The sequence below is a fragment of the Schistocerca gregaria genome, chromosome 10 (genome assembly GCF_023897955.1).
Source record: "Schistocerca gregaria isolate iqSchGreg1 chromosome 10, iqSchGreg1.2, whole genome shotgun sequence".
In the NCBI taxonomy this organism is placed as follows: Eukaryota; Metazoa; Arthropoda; class Insecta; order Orthoptera; family Acrididae; genus Schistocerca; species Schistocerca gregaria.
Genome location: NC_064929.1, coordinates 141,156,925 through 141,172,368, shown reverse-complemented (window position 1 = coordinate 141,172,368; position 15,444 = coordinate 141,156,925). Strand labels below are relative to the sequence as shown.

At 41.2% G+C, this 15,444-nt stretch overlaps 1 protein-coding gene across 4 annotated transcripts in view; it reads right to left on the bottom strand.

The window, feature by feature from the left end:
• LOC126293200 (uncharacterized) overlaps positions 1-15,444 on the bottom strand; it is a 638,519-nt gene that overhangs the window by 63,925 nt on the left and 559,150 nt on the right. For all 4 annotated transcript variants that reach the window (XM_049986324.1, XM_049986325.1, XM_049986326.1 and 1 more), the window contains exons 20-24: positions 13,960-14,303; positions 10,104-10,497; positions 8,214-9,147; positions 3,042-3,331; positions 1,713-1,903 (exon numbers count right to left, since the gene is read on the bottom strand). In XM_049986324.1, the coding sequence (XP_049842281.1) occupies positions 1,713-1,903; positions 3,042-3,331; positions 8,214-9,147; positions 10,104-10,497; positions 13,960-14,303 (2,153 nt within the window). The remainder of the gene's footprint in view (positions 1-1,712; positions 1,904-3,041; positions 3,332-8,213; positions 9,148-10,103; positions 10,498-13,959; positions 14,304-15,444) is intronic.

Here is a 15,444-nt window from a genome sequence, read left to right as displayed (position 1 = left end):
CAAACAGCACAGTAGCATCCCCAAAGCTAAGATAGTTCACATATGTTCCATTAACACAATTATACTTCTTAATTTTCTGATTTAACAGTCTGAAAACTTCCTATCGGGTTACTGGTAGACAGATAATTATGGTAAAGTGATAACACTTTAATTGATTTCTTCAGTTAACATTTACATATACATTCTTCAGTTTGCTGGCATGCATTGAATCAGTCCCTTCTTTCTCTAGTGCAGATTTCTTTCTTTCTTTTAAGCTGCATCAAAACCATTTTCAAAATCTGTATAACCCAGAGAAAGTGGTAGTCAGACTCATAACTCTGTTCTGTAATTCCAGTTAAGTCATGCACACTGGACAATTTTCTCTATTCACTTCTACATCCAACTTCTCCCTTATTTGATTAAGATCTGACACTGTATTTGTGTAGTTGGTGATAGTTTTTGTGAATATCTTGTACATTACACAGAGGATACTGATGGCTCCATACTTTTTTATTTTTAATCAGTGTCCTTAGCTATAAAGTAAAATAATCCCTGATTTTAGGTTTTGTAGGATGCAAATAATAAAGGGATGCAAATTTCAGCTTGTCATTGCAACTTCATCTGCTTTGTATGTATGAAACTCAAAATTATAATAAATCATACAAAATTTGAATGAAAAATATCTCTAAAAGTTCTTGAATGATTTACTAGAAATTTTTACACAATATTGTAGTACACATTTGGACAGACATAAGCTATACATTTATTTTAAATAGCAATGTACAGATTTTCTGTTAATACTGACTGGTACAATGAAAATGCTGTTTTGTGAAAATGTGGTTTCATTTTCTTTCTTGCAGTCAGTTTTAATAGCCTATGTCTACCTCAATGTTTATTGTTCATATATTAGTATAGATTTTATGAATCTGAATGGAAAATTTGAAGAAAAAAGGGGCATCGATTTATTAACATCTGACAGTTGGAGAAAAAAGAAAATAAACAAAACTATCTGGTGTGACAGGTCTCTTCTGCAAGCTTATTATGCTGATGATTGGGGAGGTGGAGGGGGTGGGGGTACAATGGCTGCAAACTCAGTAAGAGCACCTACTATCTCATAGCCATTTAAGAACATTATGATATTTTGTAATTTTAGTGTGGCTGGTGACTGCATCGTAATAATATCACCCAATCATTCAGCAGTCCAACACCAACTCACTGTACCCATCTGCAAATGAGGCACAATACTATGAAATTCTTCACAGAAAATAAATAAACCAAATTTAAATGTAGTAAATAAAATAGAAAGAAACTTCCACATGGGAAAAATATATTAAAAACAAAGATTCCAAGACTTACCAAGCGGGAAAGCGCCGGCAGACAGGCACATGAACAAAACACACAAACACACACACAGAATTACGAGCTTTCGCAACTGGTAGTTGCTTCGTCAGGAAAGAGGGAAGGAGAGGGAAAAATGAAAGGATGTGGGTTTTAAGGGAGAGGGTAAGGAGTCATGCTTTCCTGACGAAGCAACTGCCAGTTGCGAAAGCTCGTAATTCTGTGTGTGTTTGTGTGTTTTGTTCATGTGCCTGTCTGCCGGTGCTTTCCCGCTTGGTAAGTCTTGGAATCTTTGTTTTTAATATAAATTTAAATGTAGGCTGGAGAAATGACTGTTGAGTGCCTGCCACTATCTGGCAGAAAAGAAATGATCAATAAGTAACAAGGAAACCTACCTTCCAGTTTGTCATCAGCATCATCGCTGGAGGAGGGACTTGAAGGCTTTGGTTTGGTTGTGGGGGCGGGGCTGTATGCAGGGGTGGGAGGTGTCACCACGAAGGGTGGGCGCCTGGGGGTGGTCGGTGCCGGTGGTGGCGGACGCTCGAACTCTGACGGTGGGGGTGGCAGGGTCTGTGGCGGTGGCTTCCTGTAACAATGAACAAAACAAAGCCAGTAGAGAAACTTCAAGCACCATAGTTAAAGTACAGCTTAGCTACGCATTTTAAATAATTGTACGGCACCTTTCTCATTTCTGAATATTAGGTGCCTGTATCCTGTTTTTGTAAATAATACATAAAAAATTGTAGAAATTGATCATAATGACTATTACCGCCAGTAGACACACTTATGTGTAATTCCTGGTGCAAACAACAGATACAGCTAAAGGGAAGGTGTTGACCTTAATCAGTAAGTAGGTGGAATACAGTGTACATAAATTTATACAAAGTAGTGTCATGGTAGTGATTAGGGAATTAAATGGGAAAATATTGATATATAAAAACAGGTATTAATTAGAGTTCTAATAAAATATTTATTATAAATAATTTTAAAACAATTCTAGGCACTACAGCTGTTTTATCACCAATAAAAAAAATGAGATGCCTAATGGACTTTCAGTGAACGGCAATTACAATGCTACATTTTTTCTAATAAATCTACCTACTCTTATTATAATAATGGGGTCACTACACAGTTTTGAGATACATAGAAACTATAGAACATAAAACAATTTTGGTCACTGTATTTTCTGAAATGATACCTACGAAAATCTGACTTGTTTTATATTTTTACATGCCAGTTTTGGAACAACCTTTGTCTAGGCATGAAGTTTTTTCTCTGCAGGCAACAGGAAAGAATCACAATAGGACTCCAGAGGGCACGAATTACAATTTTGGCTTCAATGATATATTATGCATATTGAGACTTATTTGCATAAGATCTTCTGATAGCCAAAACTGGCCATGAAAAATAAAATTATATTTAGTGATCCTGGTTGTTGAAGTTTTTACTTCTGTATTTCATATTATTTTAGATTGGCCTCAAACATCAGTGATGTCAAGCATATATAGTTGTAAGGAATTTAATGGACACCCTGTACTTCTGCAGTTATAGGACAGTGTTGCGTGAAAGAACTCCCTATTCAGTCTACTCCTAATGTATGGGTGGGTTTCATGATGAAGTGGGACCGATGATCGTAGCAGTCTGGTCCCTTCAATCCCACAAACCACCCAACCAACCATGATGAAGTTGTATCTGATCAGTGTTGTAGGAGCAGAGACACTCACCTGCCACCTCCAATGAGGACTGGTCGGTGTGTGGAATCCCCTTCTGGCGGGGGCGGCCTGCCCCCAGCACCCACCACTGTCACCCTGGGTGGGGGCGGAGCCAGCCCCACCACTGAGTCGTCTGCCGGTCTCAGCTTGAAGGGCCGTGCGGTGCTCGCTGCTGCCTCCAGGTCCGAGCCGACTGAGGGAGGTGGCGGGGGTGGCTTGTCCACCTCTGTCATATCCACCGGTAGCTGCCCATCTCCCAGCAGACTGGGTCTGGGTCTGCCCTCATCTGACGCTCCTGGCCTCTGGAGACACACGCATTCGTTGCAAAATGACAGGACAACTCTCGATGACTGATCACAGGCCAGTGATTCATTATAAGCATGTGGAACAAAAGAAGTGTCACCCCAAGAGACATTTTGCTAATACTGTGTAATGGTCTCAAATCAGTTAGAAAGAGAACCCACAAATTTCTTGAGATATACTGTATCCAGATGGATCCACCCATTTTTGGGATTTGACTTTATGAATCACAATAGACTCCTAGCTAAAGACAGGTTTTATGGAAGTAACCCATAGGTAATGTCATAAGTAAGTAAACAAAAACAAAATTTGCAGAAAGTTGTACTTAATAGTTTATCCAATGTAACCAGGGGGAGATTGTTCTGATTAGATAGAAATCATTTATAGGGCTCGACAAGGTCCATTATTGGTTCTCATATGATTTTCGGCCCAATATGCCATGAACAGAAGTAGTTCTTTTTGTAGCTGACAGCAGTATTGTAATCAATCAAAACATACACACAACAACATAATAAATAGTAAAAAATGTCCTCAGAAATATTATTAGGTGGTTGTCTTCAAACAGACTCACTCTCGATTTCAAAGACACAACATGTTCAGTTCTGCACATCTAGAGGTACTATATCGGTGATGAAGGTCACATGGTGATGGTACACATGAGGGTGAAAACTTCAAAATTCTTAGGATTCCCTGTTAATGAGAATTTTAAAAAATCGTTTTTGAGCTCCTATAACAACTCTATTTGGCCACATTGCACTTTGCATCACTACAAACTGTGGGGAGATGTAAACCTGTAAGTTAATATAATATGTAGATTTACTTTCAGAAATATAATATGGAATGATGTACTGGGGTAACTAATCTTTAGGAAACAAAGTTTTCTAAAGTTTTGAAAACTTAGTTTTAACAGTCCCCCTGCAGGTGAAGCTTGCTCCTGCTAAGAAAGGCTTCATTTTTGAAAAATGTGCTGTAAGGATAATACGGGGTGCACAACCACTACATCTGTTTAAGGATTTAGGAATTTTGACTATTGCTTCACAGTGTATTTATTCCCTCAGCTAGTTTATTGTAAATGACCCACTACAGTTTTCAGAAGGACCAATGATGTATATAATTATTATATCAAAACAAAAATTGACATTCGTTATTCCACATTAAGGTCATCGTCAACAGAAAAAGAGATGCACAATGCTGTCACCAAACTATTTGATTACTTACCCAATGATATAAAATGACTGATAGGCAGGAAACTTGAAAACAAATTGAAATCGGTTTCTCAAAAATGCCTTCTATTCTGTAGAGTAATTTCTATGTATGTATGTAATACATCAAAGTGGCAGACAGGAATTACTAATTCACATCTGTATTTTAAACAAATCCTTGCAAATGGTCAACATGTAGTTATATTTATGTATGAATGTGCAATATGAATATAAAGTGACTCATTCCACATCTTTGCGATTAATCATACAAATGATACATGCGAAACATGTAACTGGATTGAGGACTTCTTGGTGGGAAGGACTGCTGCCAATGTACATTTCAGATAAGGAGCATGAAGCCAAGATATGAGAAATTAGGGATTGTTCAGAGGCATACAGTCAGTCATTTTTGTCTTGCTCTGTCTGTGAGTAGCACAGGAAAGGAAATGACTAATTGTGATACAGGATACTCTGCATCACACAATGTAGGATCACTTGGAAAGTATGTATGTAGATGTAATTGTAGGCATCAAAGGGTACAGCAGTGTACGGCTGAGAACAGTTCCCTCTGGTTGTTGTTCAGGCAGTGGATACACATAACAGCACAACTCGCAGCATGTGAAGAAGATGGCTGCATCAGTCATCCAAATATTGTGCACAAAATGGAATCAACAACTCTGCTGAACATGTAGATGCATACCATTCATCATCAACATTGGCTTACATAATCCCTGCATCCTTTTGCCTGGACATGCAGCTTTGAAACTGATACAATGTAAACTGGAAAACCACAAATATAGTACTATGCAGATAGAGGAATAGAAGTGAAGAGGGGAACAAAAAGTATTTATTTTCTTCCATGAAGCATAAGGGTTGGCTACAATGGTGGCCCTGGTGCCAACAGTACAAAAACACACATCTTTTGTCAATTTGATGCTGTCACATCTACATCTACTGGGTGGCTATAATTATAGAGCAGCTACTCACAGAGGTCCAATGTGATCTGTAATTATCATATGGCAGTGAAACTTGGCAGATATTCTAATGTGTTAATGCAGAACTGATATATGCTGGAAACAAATTAGTTCCAATTTTGTCCACCAAGTGCAAATCTGGCACTGTGAATGCAAGAGAGATGTATATAAATGTTTCCATTTACAACTAATTAGGAATGGGACATGGGCAGAAAAGGACAAACAAGTGGGAAAGGCATAATTATATTTTATTATAAACAACCACTCACACAAACTGTTCAACATGAGCACTGGAGACATCTGCGAGATGCTGTACAGCACCACATTTGCACCTGGTGACCAAAATTGGAACTATTTTTTTTCCAGTGTAAATTGGTTCTGCATTGATGCAGTAGCATATCTACCAAGTTTCACCATGTGATAATTACTGTACACTGGACCTCTGCGAATAGCTGAACTTTTAATTAAAACCACCTGGTACATCCTTACACTGCAAACCACTGGGAGAGGGTACTTAGCATGGTACAATAAGTTGGTTTACTTCCTACTCCATTAACATATAGGAGGTGGCAAGAACAACTACTTAAAGTCCTCAATGCTTGCTTTAATTAGTCTAACCTTGTTTTCGAGGTCCCCATGGGAGTGACAAATAGGGGCTGAAAAGTACCTCGAGATTATTCAAAATGCTGGTTAATTTGCATGTTATCTTCAAGAATCTGTGAATTCAATTTTTTCAGTCTGTAATACTCTCTCATGAGTCAAACAAACATGTGAGCATTTGTGGTGCCCTTCTTTATATTCATTCAAAATCCCCTGGTTGGTCCTCTTTGGAATGAGTCTCACGCACTTGAACAATATTCTAAGATAGGTCACACAAGTGGTTTGTAAGCAGTCTGATTTGTAGACTGACTGCATTGTCCCAGTATCCTGAGAGTGAAGAAAACTCTGCCACTTGCTTTACCTATGAGCAAGCCTATGTGATTGTTCCATTTCGTATCCCTACAAAGTGTTGGACCCTTGTATTTGTATGAGATGAAAGATTTCAGTTGTGTGTTACTGATATTGTAGTTATAGTATACTATAACTACAATATCAGTAACACAGAACTGAAATCTTGTTTTATTTTGTGAAGTGCACAATTTTCCATTTCTGAACATCTAAAGCAAGTGGGCGGTATTTGCACCACTTTGAAATCTTATCATGATCATACTTAATATTTGTCCAGCTTTTTCAGAAAGTACTTCATTGAAAAGAGGTGCATCATCAGTGAAAAATCTGAGGTTATTATTAATATTGTCTGCAACGTCATTAATGTACATCATAGACAGCAAGGGTCCCAACATACTTCCTTGTGACCTACCTGAAGTTGCTCCTATTTCTGTCAATGGCTCCCTATTCGACATAACATGCTGGATGCTCCCTATCAAAAACTCTTCAATACAATTGCAAATTTCACTCAATATACCATAGGCTATGCTTTTGATAATAAGCGATAATAAGCATAGATGTGGTATGGAGCCAAATGCTTTTTGGAAGTCAAGAAATATAGCATGCACCTTACTCGTTTGAAATACAGTTTGGGAATGCCATGAGAGAAAAGTACAATTGGGTTTCAAAGTATTGGATGTTTTTGGAAAACGTGCCAGTTAGCAAAGAGGAGGTCATTCTGTTAGACACGTTACACGGCAGATGCTTCAAGCCATGGTTGGGCAAATGTTGCACATTGTTCATGAGCGCACAGCGCTGCACGTGTGCTGCTCGCATGCAATCATCGACCAGGGCAGTGGCCACAGCTGGCAGGTTGTGGCAGTGTAGTGCCAGGCTAAGCTGCGCACATTGATGCGTAGTGACCACTACATAGTGAACATTGTATTTCAAGAACCGCAAAATGCAGAGTGAAACAAGGAAACGGAGAAGTGGAGATTTGCTATCTTTTAAAAAGTAATGGGAGAATCGTTTTTTCTTTGTGCAAAAACGTGAAAAATCCGATATTTTAATATGTGGCAGTATTCTCGCTGGTCAGCAAAAGTTTAGTATTGAAGGCCATTATAACAAATTTCACAAGGACGAGTAAAATTTATTGTTGGATTCTGAACGGATGGGGAAATTGAGCTTAAGAAGAGCGATCTGTTGATTCTAGATGAATCTGTCGTAGTTGCTGTGGTCACGAGAGATCTCCGACTTCCTTTTGTCATATTTCTCATCTAACTGATTTAACATTTTATGGAGCACTGTTTTCAATTTTTCAGGATGACAACAATAATAGCCCAGCAGTACATGCAAGTTATAAGATTGCGCTTAATATAGCGAGAGCTGGAAAACCATTTCCTGAATTAGTAAGTGTCGGTTAAGAGCAAACATCAGCAATGAAAATTTAAGTAACTGTTTGCATTTGTCTGTATGTAGAAATTTTGTTCCACTCCACCTGTGATAATTAAATAAAACGTATTGTAGGTAATTGGTACTCTTTCAAACCACGATACCTTTTAAGCACTCCTACTAATCTTATTCCTTCATTCAATAAAGCAAGCTATGAAAGAAAACGCATTGCACAGGAAGAAGCGGACAGAAGGTATGGTGGGGAGGGGAGATAAGCGGGTGGCCAGCTTGCCCCTGTGTGTACGCAGAACGCCTGTTAACTGCACGCATGCAAGTACTCCGCACACGTGCAGGATTCCTGCCTGCTCGTGCTTTAAGCGAACACTAACCTGTGTCGGCCGACGGGTGACAACATCGCCCGGGAACTCGGCCGGTCGGCCCAGAACGATGACAGGTGGCCGGTGGGGTTTGTTGTTGTGCTGGTGGTCCGTGAGCACCGTCACCTTCGGGGGTGGCGGGGGCGGAGGAGGCGGCGGCTGCGTGGGGCGGACTGCGGTCGCCGGCGGCAGGTTCAGCGACGGCGGCCTCAGTACCGAGTCCACCACGGCAGACACGTCCTCACCCATGGCCTTGAACGGAGGCACCTCCTGCCCAAAGTCTCCCTCTCCGGTGCCCTCGAAGCCCGGCGGCTGCCGGTCACCGACGACGGGACTCTCGGCCGGTGGCCTAAGGGCGTCACCGGGCCAGTGGGGCCTCGCACCCTCCAGTGTCCCGCCGGCGGAGATGTGAGGCCGCCCGTAGTGGATGTCCGACTCGTCTCCGGATGGGTGGTCCCGACCTGGACCGCTCTCGTCGCCAGCAGATACTACCAGGTGGCCCGATCCTCCAGTGTGCCAAACAGGAGGGCGATATCCGGCTGCCTGGTATGGTGGACTGACGCCGGGCACCACAACCTCACCATCTGGACGGTCACTCCCAATGCCATGGTGAACATTGGGATTACCTTCCTGGGAACCAATGATCTGCCAGCCAGAGCTTCCTACGTGTGGATGTGAAGGCCTCTCTTCTCCGACTCCCAGTACAGGTATCTCATTTCGAGATGGTTTCTTGTCCTGGCGGTCTGATTCCAGTGTTGCAGTGCCAGTGTGGCTATCGTGATGGTAACCGGGTTCGTTATCTGCCGACACTATCACCAGTGGCCGTTCAGTCTGGGTTCCACCGTGCAGATTGCCCTCCGGTTCACCCTCGTCACCATCTGAGCCATCTACTGGTGGATCTGGGCTCCCATCAGTGCCAGACGCTGCTCCAGTGCTGTCTGGATCGCTATTAGAAACAGATAAATGACATTTCTCTCACCGTGTTGATACATTTTATTAGAAACAGAATTTAGAATATTAATACTATCACAAAAATTAACAAACATTCTTTTTGTAACATCACTAAAGTATTCTATAATAACAAATGAACAACAAATGAAACAGGCAACAAGTTTTATATATTTGTTGATGGAAAGAGACTTGTATGGTTCTAATGTAAGTTATGTGAGGTTGCTAATAGTGCAGTCTTTACCAGAAATTTCTGTGTTTTTTGTAACACACAACTTTCAGCTGACAAGCAGATGGAACAAAAACTATCATGTAAAAATCTTGGAATAAATAAGATAGGAACAGACCTCATATACAGCTTATGACCGATGAGCAACTTTGTCATCCATATCATCCCAAATACTTGTGGAGAGAGAGGGGAGGGGGGCAGGGGAGAGGGTGAGAGCAGACTGGGAAGGAGGTCAATTAATGGAAACAAAATCCATTCCAGTTCATTGACCAATACTGGAGAAAAGTGCAGACTGCAGTGGGCCTAATAATATTCAAATTTGTCTACAGTGGCATTAAATTGTTCTCTTGTAGGTCAAACCAGTGACAGATACTGATAGTCATTTAAACTGGACATTTGGACATAACCAACTTTGAATATCCATTTGTCTGCAGGGAGCAATGCTTGTCAACTGAACCTAATGTGGAAGGAGAGTCCAACATTCTGCTGCTGATCACAATGAATGAAACCATATTCCCACCAAAGTATGGCCTCAGCACAGTATAGAAGAGAGCAGCTATCAGTGTCTGGAATTACTCATGACTGTGTCCCTAAATGTGATTATTTCTCATTGGTTGCAGGCAGTGTTGGGTAAGGGGCAGATCTGTAGAACAGTGAGTCACTTTCAGATGTGTCACATATTGTAGCCGTTGGTATAAAGGAAACGACCTGCCCATGTGACACACCTTTTCTCGTCCAGTGCAGCATCCTCTCCCACATCGAACTGGTCAGCAGCACCGGGGAAATGTATTCCACCCTGTGGAGGCCGTCCGTCTGGACGGACACCGACATTCGGGCCACTGTCCGGGCTGGAGACCTCACCAGCCGTGTGGTGGTGATGGTGGTCACGGTGATGCACGGTTGCCAAAGGCTCGTCCACCTCATTTGCAGGCTCGCCCACGGTGACTATGTGTGGACGCAAGTCCTCTGGAGGTACGGGGCTGTGCAGCTCGTTGAAGTGTGGCACGTGTCCGACAATGATGTTGTTGTCAGTGTCCGTCACGGGCGGTGGCCGCTGCTGGTGGTGCTGGCCGTGGAAGTCCGGTGGCGGTTTGGGATCGCCACTCACAAAACCTGGAACTGAAGATTATTTCCTAATCAATTGCTTCAGCTGACAACATTAATCATTCTAGTATCATGTGAGTAGCAACTGGTTCAACTCTAAAGCAGTTAGATGTGATGCGCTAAAGGTAGAAATCCGTTGGATGTCATGGTGGCTTTCAGTATACGTTTTTACTCAGTACATTGCAAATGTACTTCCCTTCTTTGAGTACATTGTCAAGAATATTTGCAAATAACTGCAAACAACTGCAGGTTATTCGTATTTGGAGTCGTCCACATTATCTCTGAGTTTGGTAGAGGGTACTTTATGGCGCTTCCACTATGTCTCCACTTGGCAGTGGCACTGATGAAAATGATTCTTGTAACATACAGCTCCAGTGAAACTTCTCAAACGCTCTGCCAATACATGTGGTGCTCCACCATCACGCCCTGATTCTAGCTCTTCGTTTCTCTTTGTTGACGCATTCTTCCACGAAACATGTGGTACACAATTCTGAGTTATAATGCTAATGAGCAAGGTGTGTGCAAATACTGTAGATCCACCACATTTTCCCTTCACATTTTCTCACATTTCTTTCCTGTAGCAGAGAGTAATAGTAGCTGTCAATGGTTATGTTAAATGTTACCTATTTCATATGACCTGTGCATATGATAAGTTCTTTCCAGACTCAGAATAGTGCTGTTTCCATCAGCAAGTGCACATTTGCACCTGGACAAACTATACACACTATCAGATATGTAGCCTTACCACACCCAACTGCAGAATGTTGCAGAGATCACCATTTCTTTATCTGAGTCTTAGAAGCCTCCACTCCAATTCATTTTTCTAATATGTTGACGGCACCACCTTTAGTGCTATCCATTCCCCACCCACTCTCCATTAATCCAAATGATCCCTTCAAGTCCACATAAATAATTTCACCACTGACTAATGGAGCCTCTCCATCAACATGGCAAAATCCCAGGCAACAAATACAAGAAAAAACATCTGTCATTGTAACTGATGGTACCTCCCCACTAACCTGACAAAATTCTGGAAATAATTATAGGGAAAACCCACCTAAGCAATCTGTTCCAGAAATATTTACATCACAGTTCACAAACATCCAAACCACCTAACTAAAACATTAAATATCTCAGACTAACACTTGGTCAAAAAGTAAATTGAAGACTCCATCCACAACATATTAAAACTAGTAACCTCATGAACATGTTGATTACACCCCTTGATAATCATCCATGCATACAATATCTGCCCCCCCAAATTGCCACATTCCCCTTCCCCTCATCTTCGCCTCTCAGAATGTTGTATGAGCATGAAGTTTTCTCGAGTTTTAACACCCATTGAAATTCTTGTCTTGATTTCTACATCTGTTTATCCTTTTTTATTCATTTCCTCTGTCAGCTATTAAAGTTTTCTCACCTTCTCAAACACTTACAACATCTGTCCTAATGTTCTCTTACATTTGCATCACAATATCCATTTGTGTAGCCCATCTTTCAGAACTGTGATGACAGCTGTACCAGCACAAAGTACCTTCCTTTCACCTACAAACACTTCACATTCATTCGCAGGGAAACTTTAACTGTTGCCTTCTCCCATGATGGGATCATCTCTAAGATATGAGACGTGCTTGCTCTCTTTTTTTCTTTTTCTTTTTTTTTGTTTGTGTGTGTGTGTGTGTGTGTGTGTGTGTGTGTGTGTGTGTGTGTGGGCGGGGGGGGGGGGGGGGGGGGGGGAGGGGTGGCTACCTCACCAAGATCAACCCATCCACCCATATTAAGGCTTGAACCCTCCCTCTTCCTACCTACCTGAACTCTGCTCTCTCCCAACTGATTCCTTCCTCCATATACATCAGACTTTTTTTAAAAATAGATATAAATCCATTATTACCATCACAGAGATGAAAAATGCCCATCACTAACATCAAATTACGCATATCCTCACTGTTTTCAGCATTTTAAATCTTACTTTTGACCACTGTCTTATAAGGTCACTTTCTTGTTTGCCTGTCTGTTCATTACAAGTTCGCAATTGATTTTAAACTAACTTTCTGCTGCAACAGAGTCTTGAAACTTTCAACATAGCTCCTTTCTTCTCTAGTGTAACTTGGAGGGTACTTTGTTTACCACTGTCATTTGCAGATGAGCTAGATACTTGAAAATTTTAGCATTCCTTAGAAGTGGACAACAATTCAACAGTAGCTCACTGGTGTGTGGAGAAGAATATTTTGTGTACCGCTCTGCCAATCACGAATTGTTTGCGGGGAGTACAATTGCTGGTAAGCCTCCACATGAGCTCAAATCTTGATGATTTTTACCTGTACAGTCCTTTCTCATACATTTGTAGAAGGAAGCAAAATAGTGGTTGGCTAAGGTGAAGATATACTGAAATAAACATGAAATTTACTGCATGTCTCTGTTGAAATCCCATCAAAATGTTTGAAATCGTTTGAAATATTCCATGTGGATGAGACTGAATAGCAAAAGCCAATTATTTACATAAAAATCAACTTTTAATACACCAGATTTCTAAATCAGACAAAAAAGTATGACATAATTTCTCTTAGTCCCACACAGACAGGCCTGAAAATTGTGAGTGTGAATTTTTAATAACTATGAAAATACTTGTAAGATTTAAAGCCAAAAATGTGGGGTACATGTAATACATAATGGATGCATGAATATTTCACCTCCTTACTATTACCAGTTGCATGTGGCCTGTGTTTTTCATTGTGAATCTTAACAAGCATGTTCATAGCTATATAAATACTAACAAAGAGATAGAGGGGCTGGCCAGTACTTACCTCAGCTCAGTACAGCCGATAGATACACAAAAAACTGAACCGAAAATTTAAGTTCCTAGCTTTCGGAACAAATGTTCCTTCATCAGGGAGGAGAGAGGGGAATGAAAGGGGAGAAGGGAAAGTGGATTCGGTTACTCACAACCCAGGTTATGAAGCAACAGGGAAAGGTAAACAGGGAGGGTAGCAAGGATGGAGGCATGGTTGTCAGAGGGAAGCTGGGAACGTAAATTTTCAGTTCTGTTTTTTGTGTATCTATCGGCTGTACTGAGCAGAGGGAAGTACTGGCCAGCCCCTCTATCTCTTTTTTAGTATTTGTTTCACACCTTTATATGAGATTTTCCATTACTCATAGCTATATAAATTCACACTCACAAAGCTTCTGGATTACCTGTATGGGTTTAGGAATCTGTATGGGTCAAGGAGAAATTATTTTATACTTTTTTGTCTGGTTTGAAAATTTGGGGAATTAAAATTTTTATTTCAGTAATTTGACTTTCCTCTCAAGCATAAACAAATACTAAAGAGAAGTTTCTTGACTGCTGACAGCACTTGCCTAGTAAGGGGAATCCAACTATTGTAATAGCGGGATGGGCGCAAGGAGCGTGCCTACGATCATATCTAGAACCCTTCAGGCATATACTAGTTAGTGCTCCCACAGTGGCCCTCAGCTTACCTGTTGGTGTGTCTTTGATGCCGGGCACCAGGTGCACCTCGTGGAAGCTGTGCTGCAGTGGTGGCTGCTGAGGCAGACCGTCTCCGGGTCGAGGCCTGGCCCCCAGCTGTGGGGGCGGAAGCCTGGATCCCTGCTGTGGGGGCGGAGGCCTAGCTCCCTGCTGTGGAGGTGGAGGCCAGGCTCCCTGCTGTGGGTGTGGAGGCCTGGCTCCCTGCTGTGGGGGTGGAGGCCTGGCTCCCTGCTGTGGGGACGGAGGTCTGCCTCCCTGCTGTGGGGGCGGAGGCCTGGCTCCCTGCTGTGGGGGTGGAGGCCATGCTCCCTGCTGTGGTCTGCTGCTGTTGTACCTGTGGGGGCAGCACAGCCTCTCATAAACCCAGTCCTCTTACAACATAGTCTGAGAACAAATAAAAAAACTTTCAATATGCCACACATTTCTTCATTTTGCAGCTACTTCAACAACATCTGTAATCCTCCAGTGTGTGACAGCAGATACTTATCATAGAATTTAATGGAGCTCTGATCATCAAAATGACAGAGAAAATGATTACCTTATCTTGTCTCTCTGCTAACTACTTAAGAATGGTTAAAGTTGACTGAAGAGATTGAGCAATCTCTGAATAAGAATCCTTCCAATGATTATTGATCTTTGATAGCACACAACATATAAAAATGCACATGTTATAATGTTAGGCCTAAAGTAGCAAAGAAAACAAAAACTTTGTAATATATTTATTATATTTTTATATAAATAAATCTGGACCAACAGAAGATGACATGTGTGAGTAAAGAATGGAAACAGGAAATACCTTGTGGTTTGCAGAAGGCAGAATTTAAAAACACAGTTTTAATTCGGGAATTTTAACAAGAGCTCCCAATAGCAAGATGATTGTATATTCACTGATGTCCTTTGTCACTACTAATATTGCTCTGTTCTTAAAATCTAAGGGAAAGAACAAATATAACAACAGTACTAATCTCTACAAATACTGGGTGATCAAAAAGTCAGTATAAATTTGAAAACTTAATAAACCACGGAATAATGTAGATAGAGAGGTAAAAATTGACGTGGGGTTTTATTAGGGGAAAAAATAAATAAATAAAGAGCAAAGTTCATAAAATGTCCGACAGATTGCGTCGTTCGGTGATGATCATGTGCTCAGCCAGCACTTTCATCATGCTATTGGCTTTGGGGTTACCTGAAGTCGCAAGTGTATTGTGATTGACGGACATCTCTACAGATGCTGAAAGACAACATCCGACGCCAATGCCTCACCATACCTCCAGACATGCTTTACTGTGCTGTTCACAACATTATTCCTCAAATACAGCTATTGTTGAGGAATACTGGTGGACATATTGAGCATTTCCCATAAAGAACATCATCTTTGCTTTGTCTTACTCTGTTATGCTAATTATTGCTATTCTGATCACATAAAGTGCCATCTGTTGGACATTTTTTGAACTTTTGTATTTTTTTGGTTATAA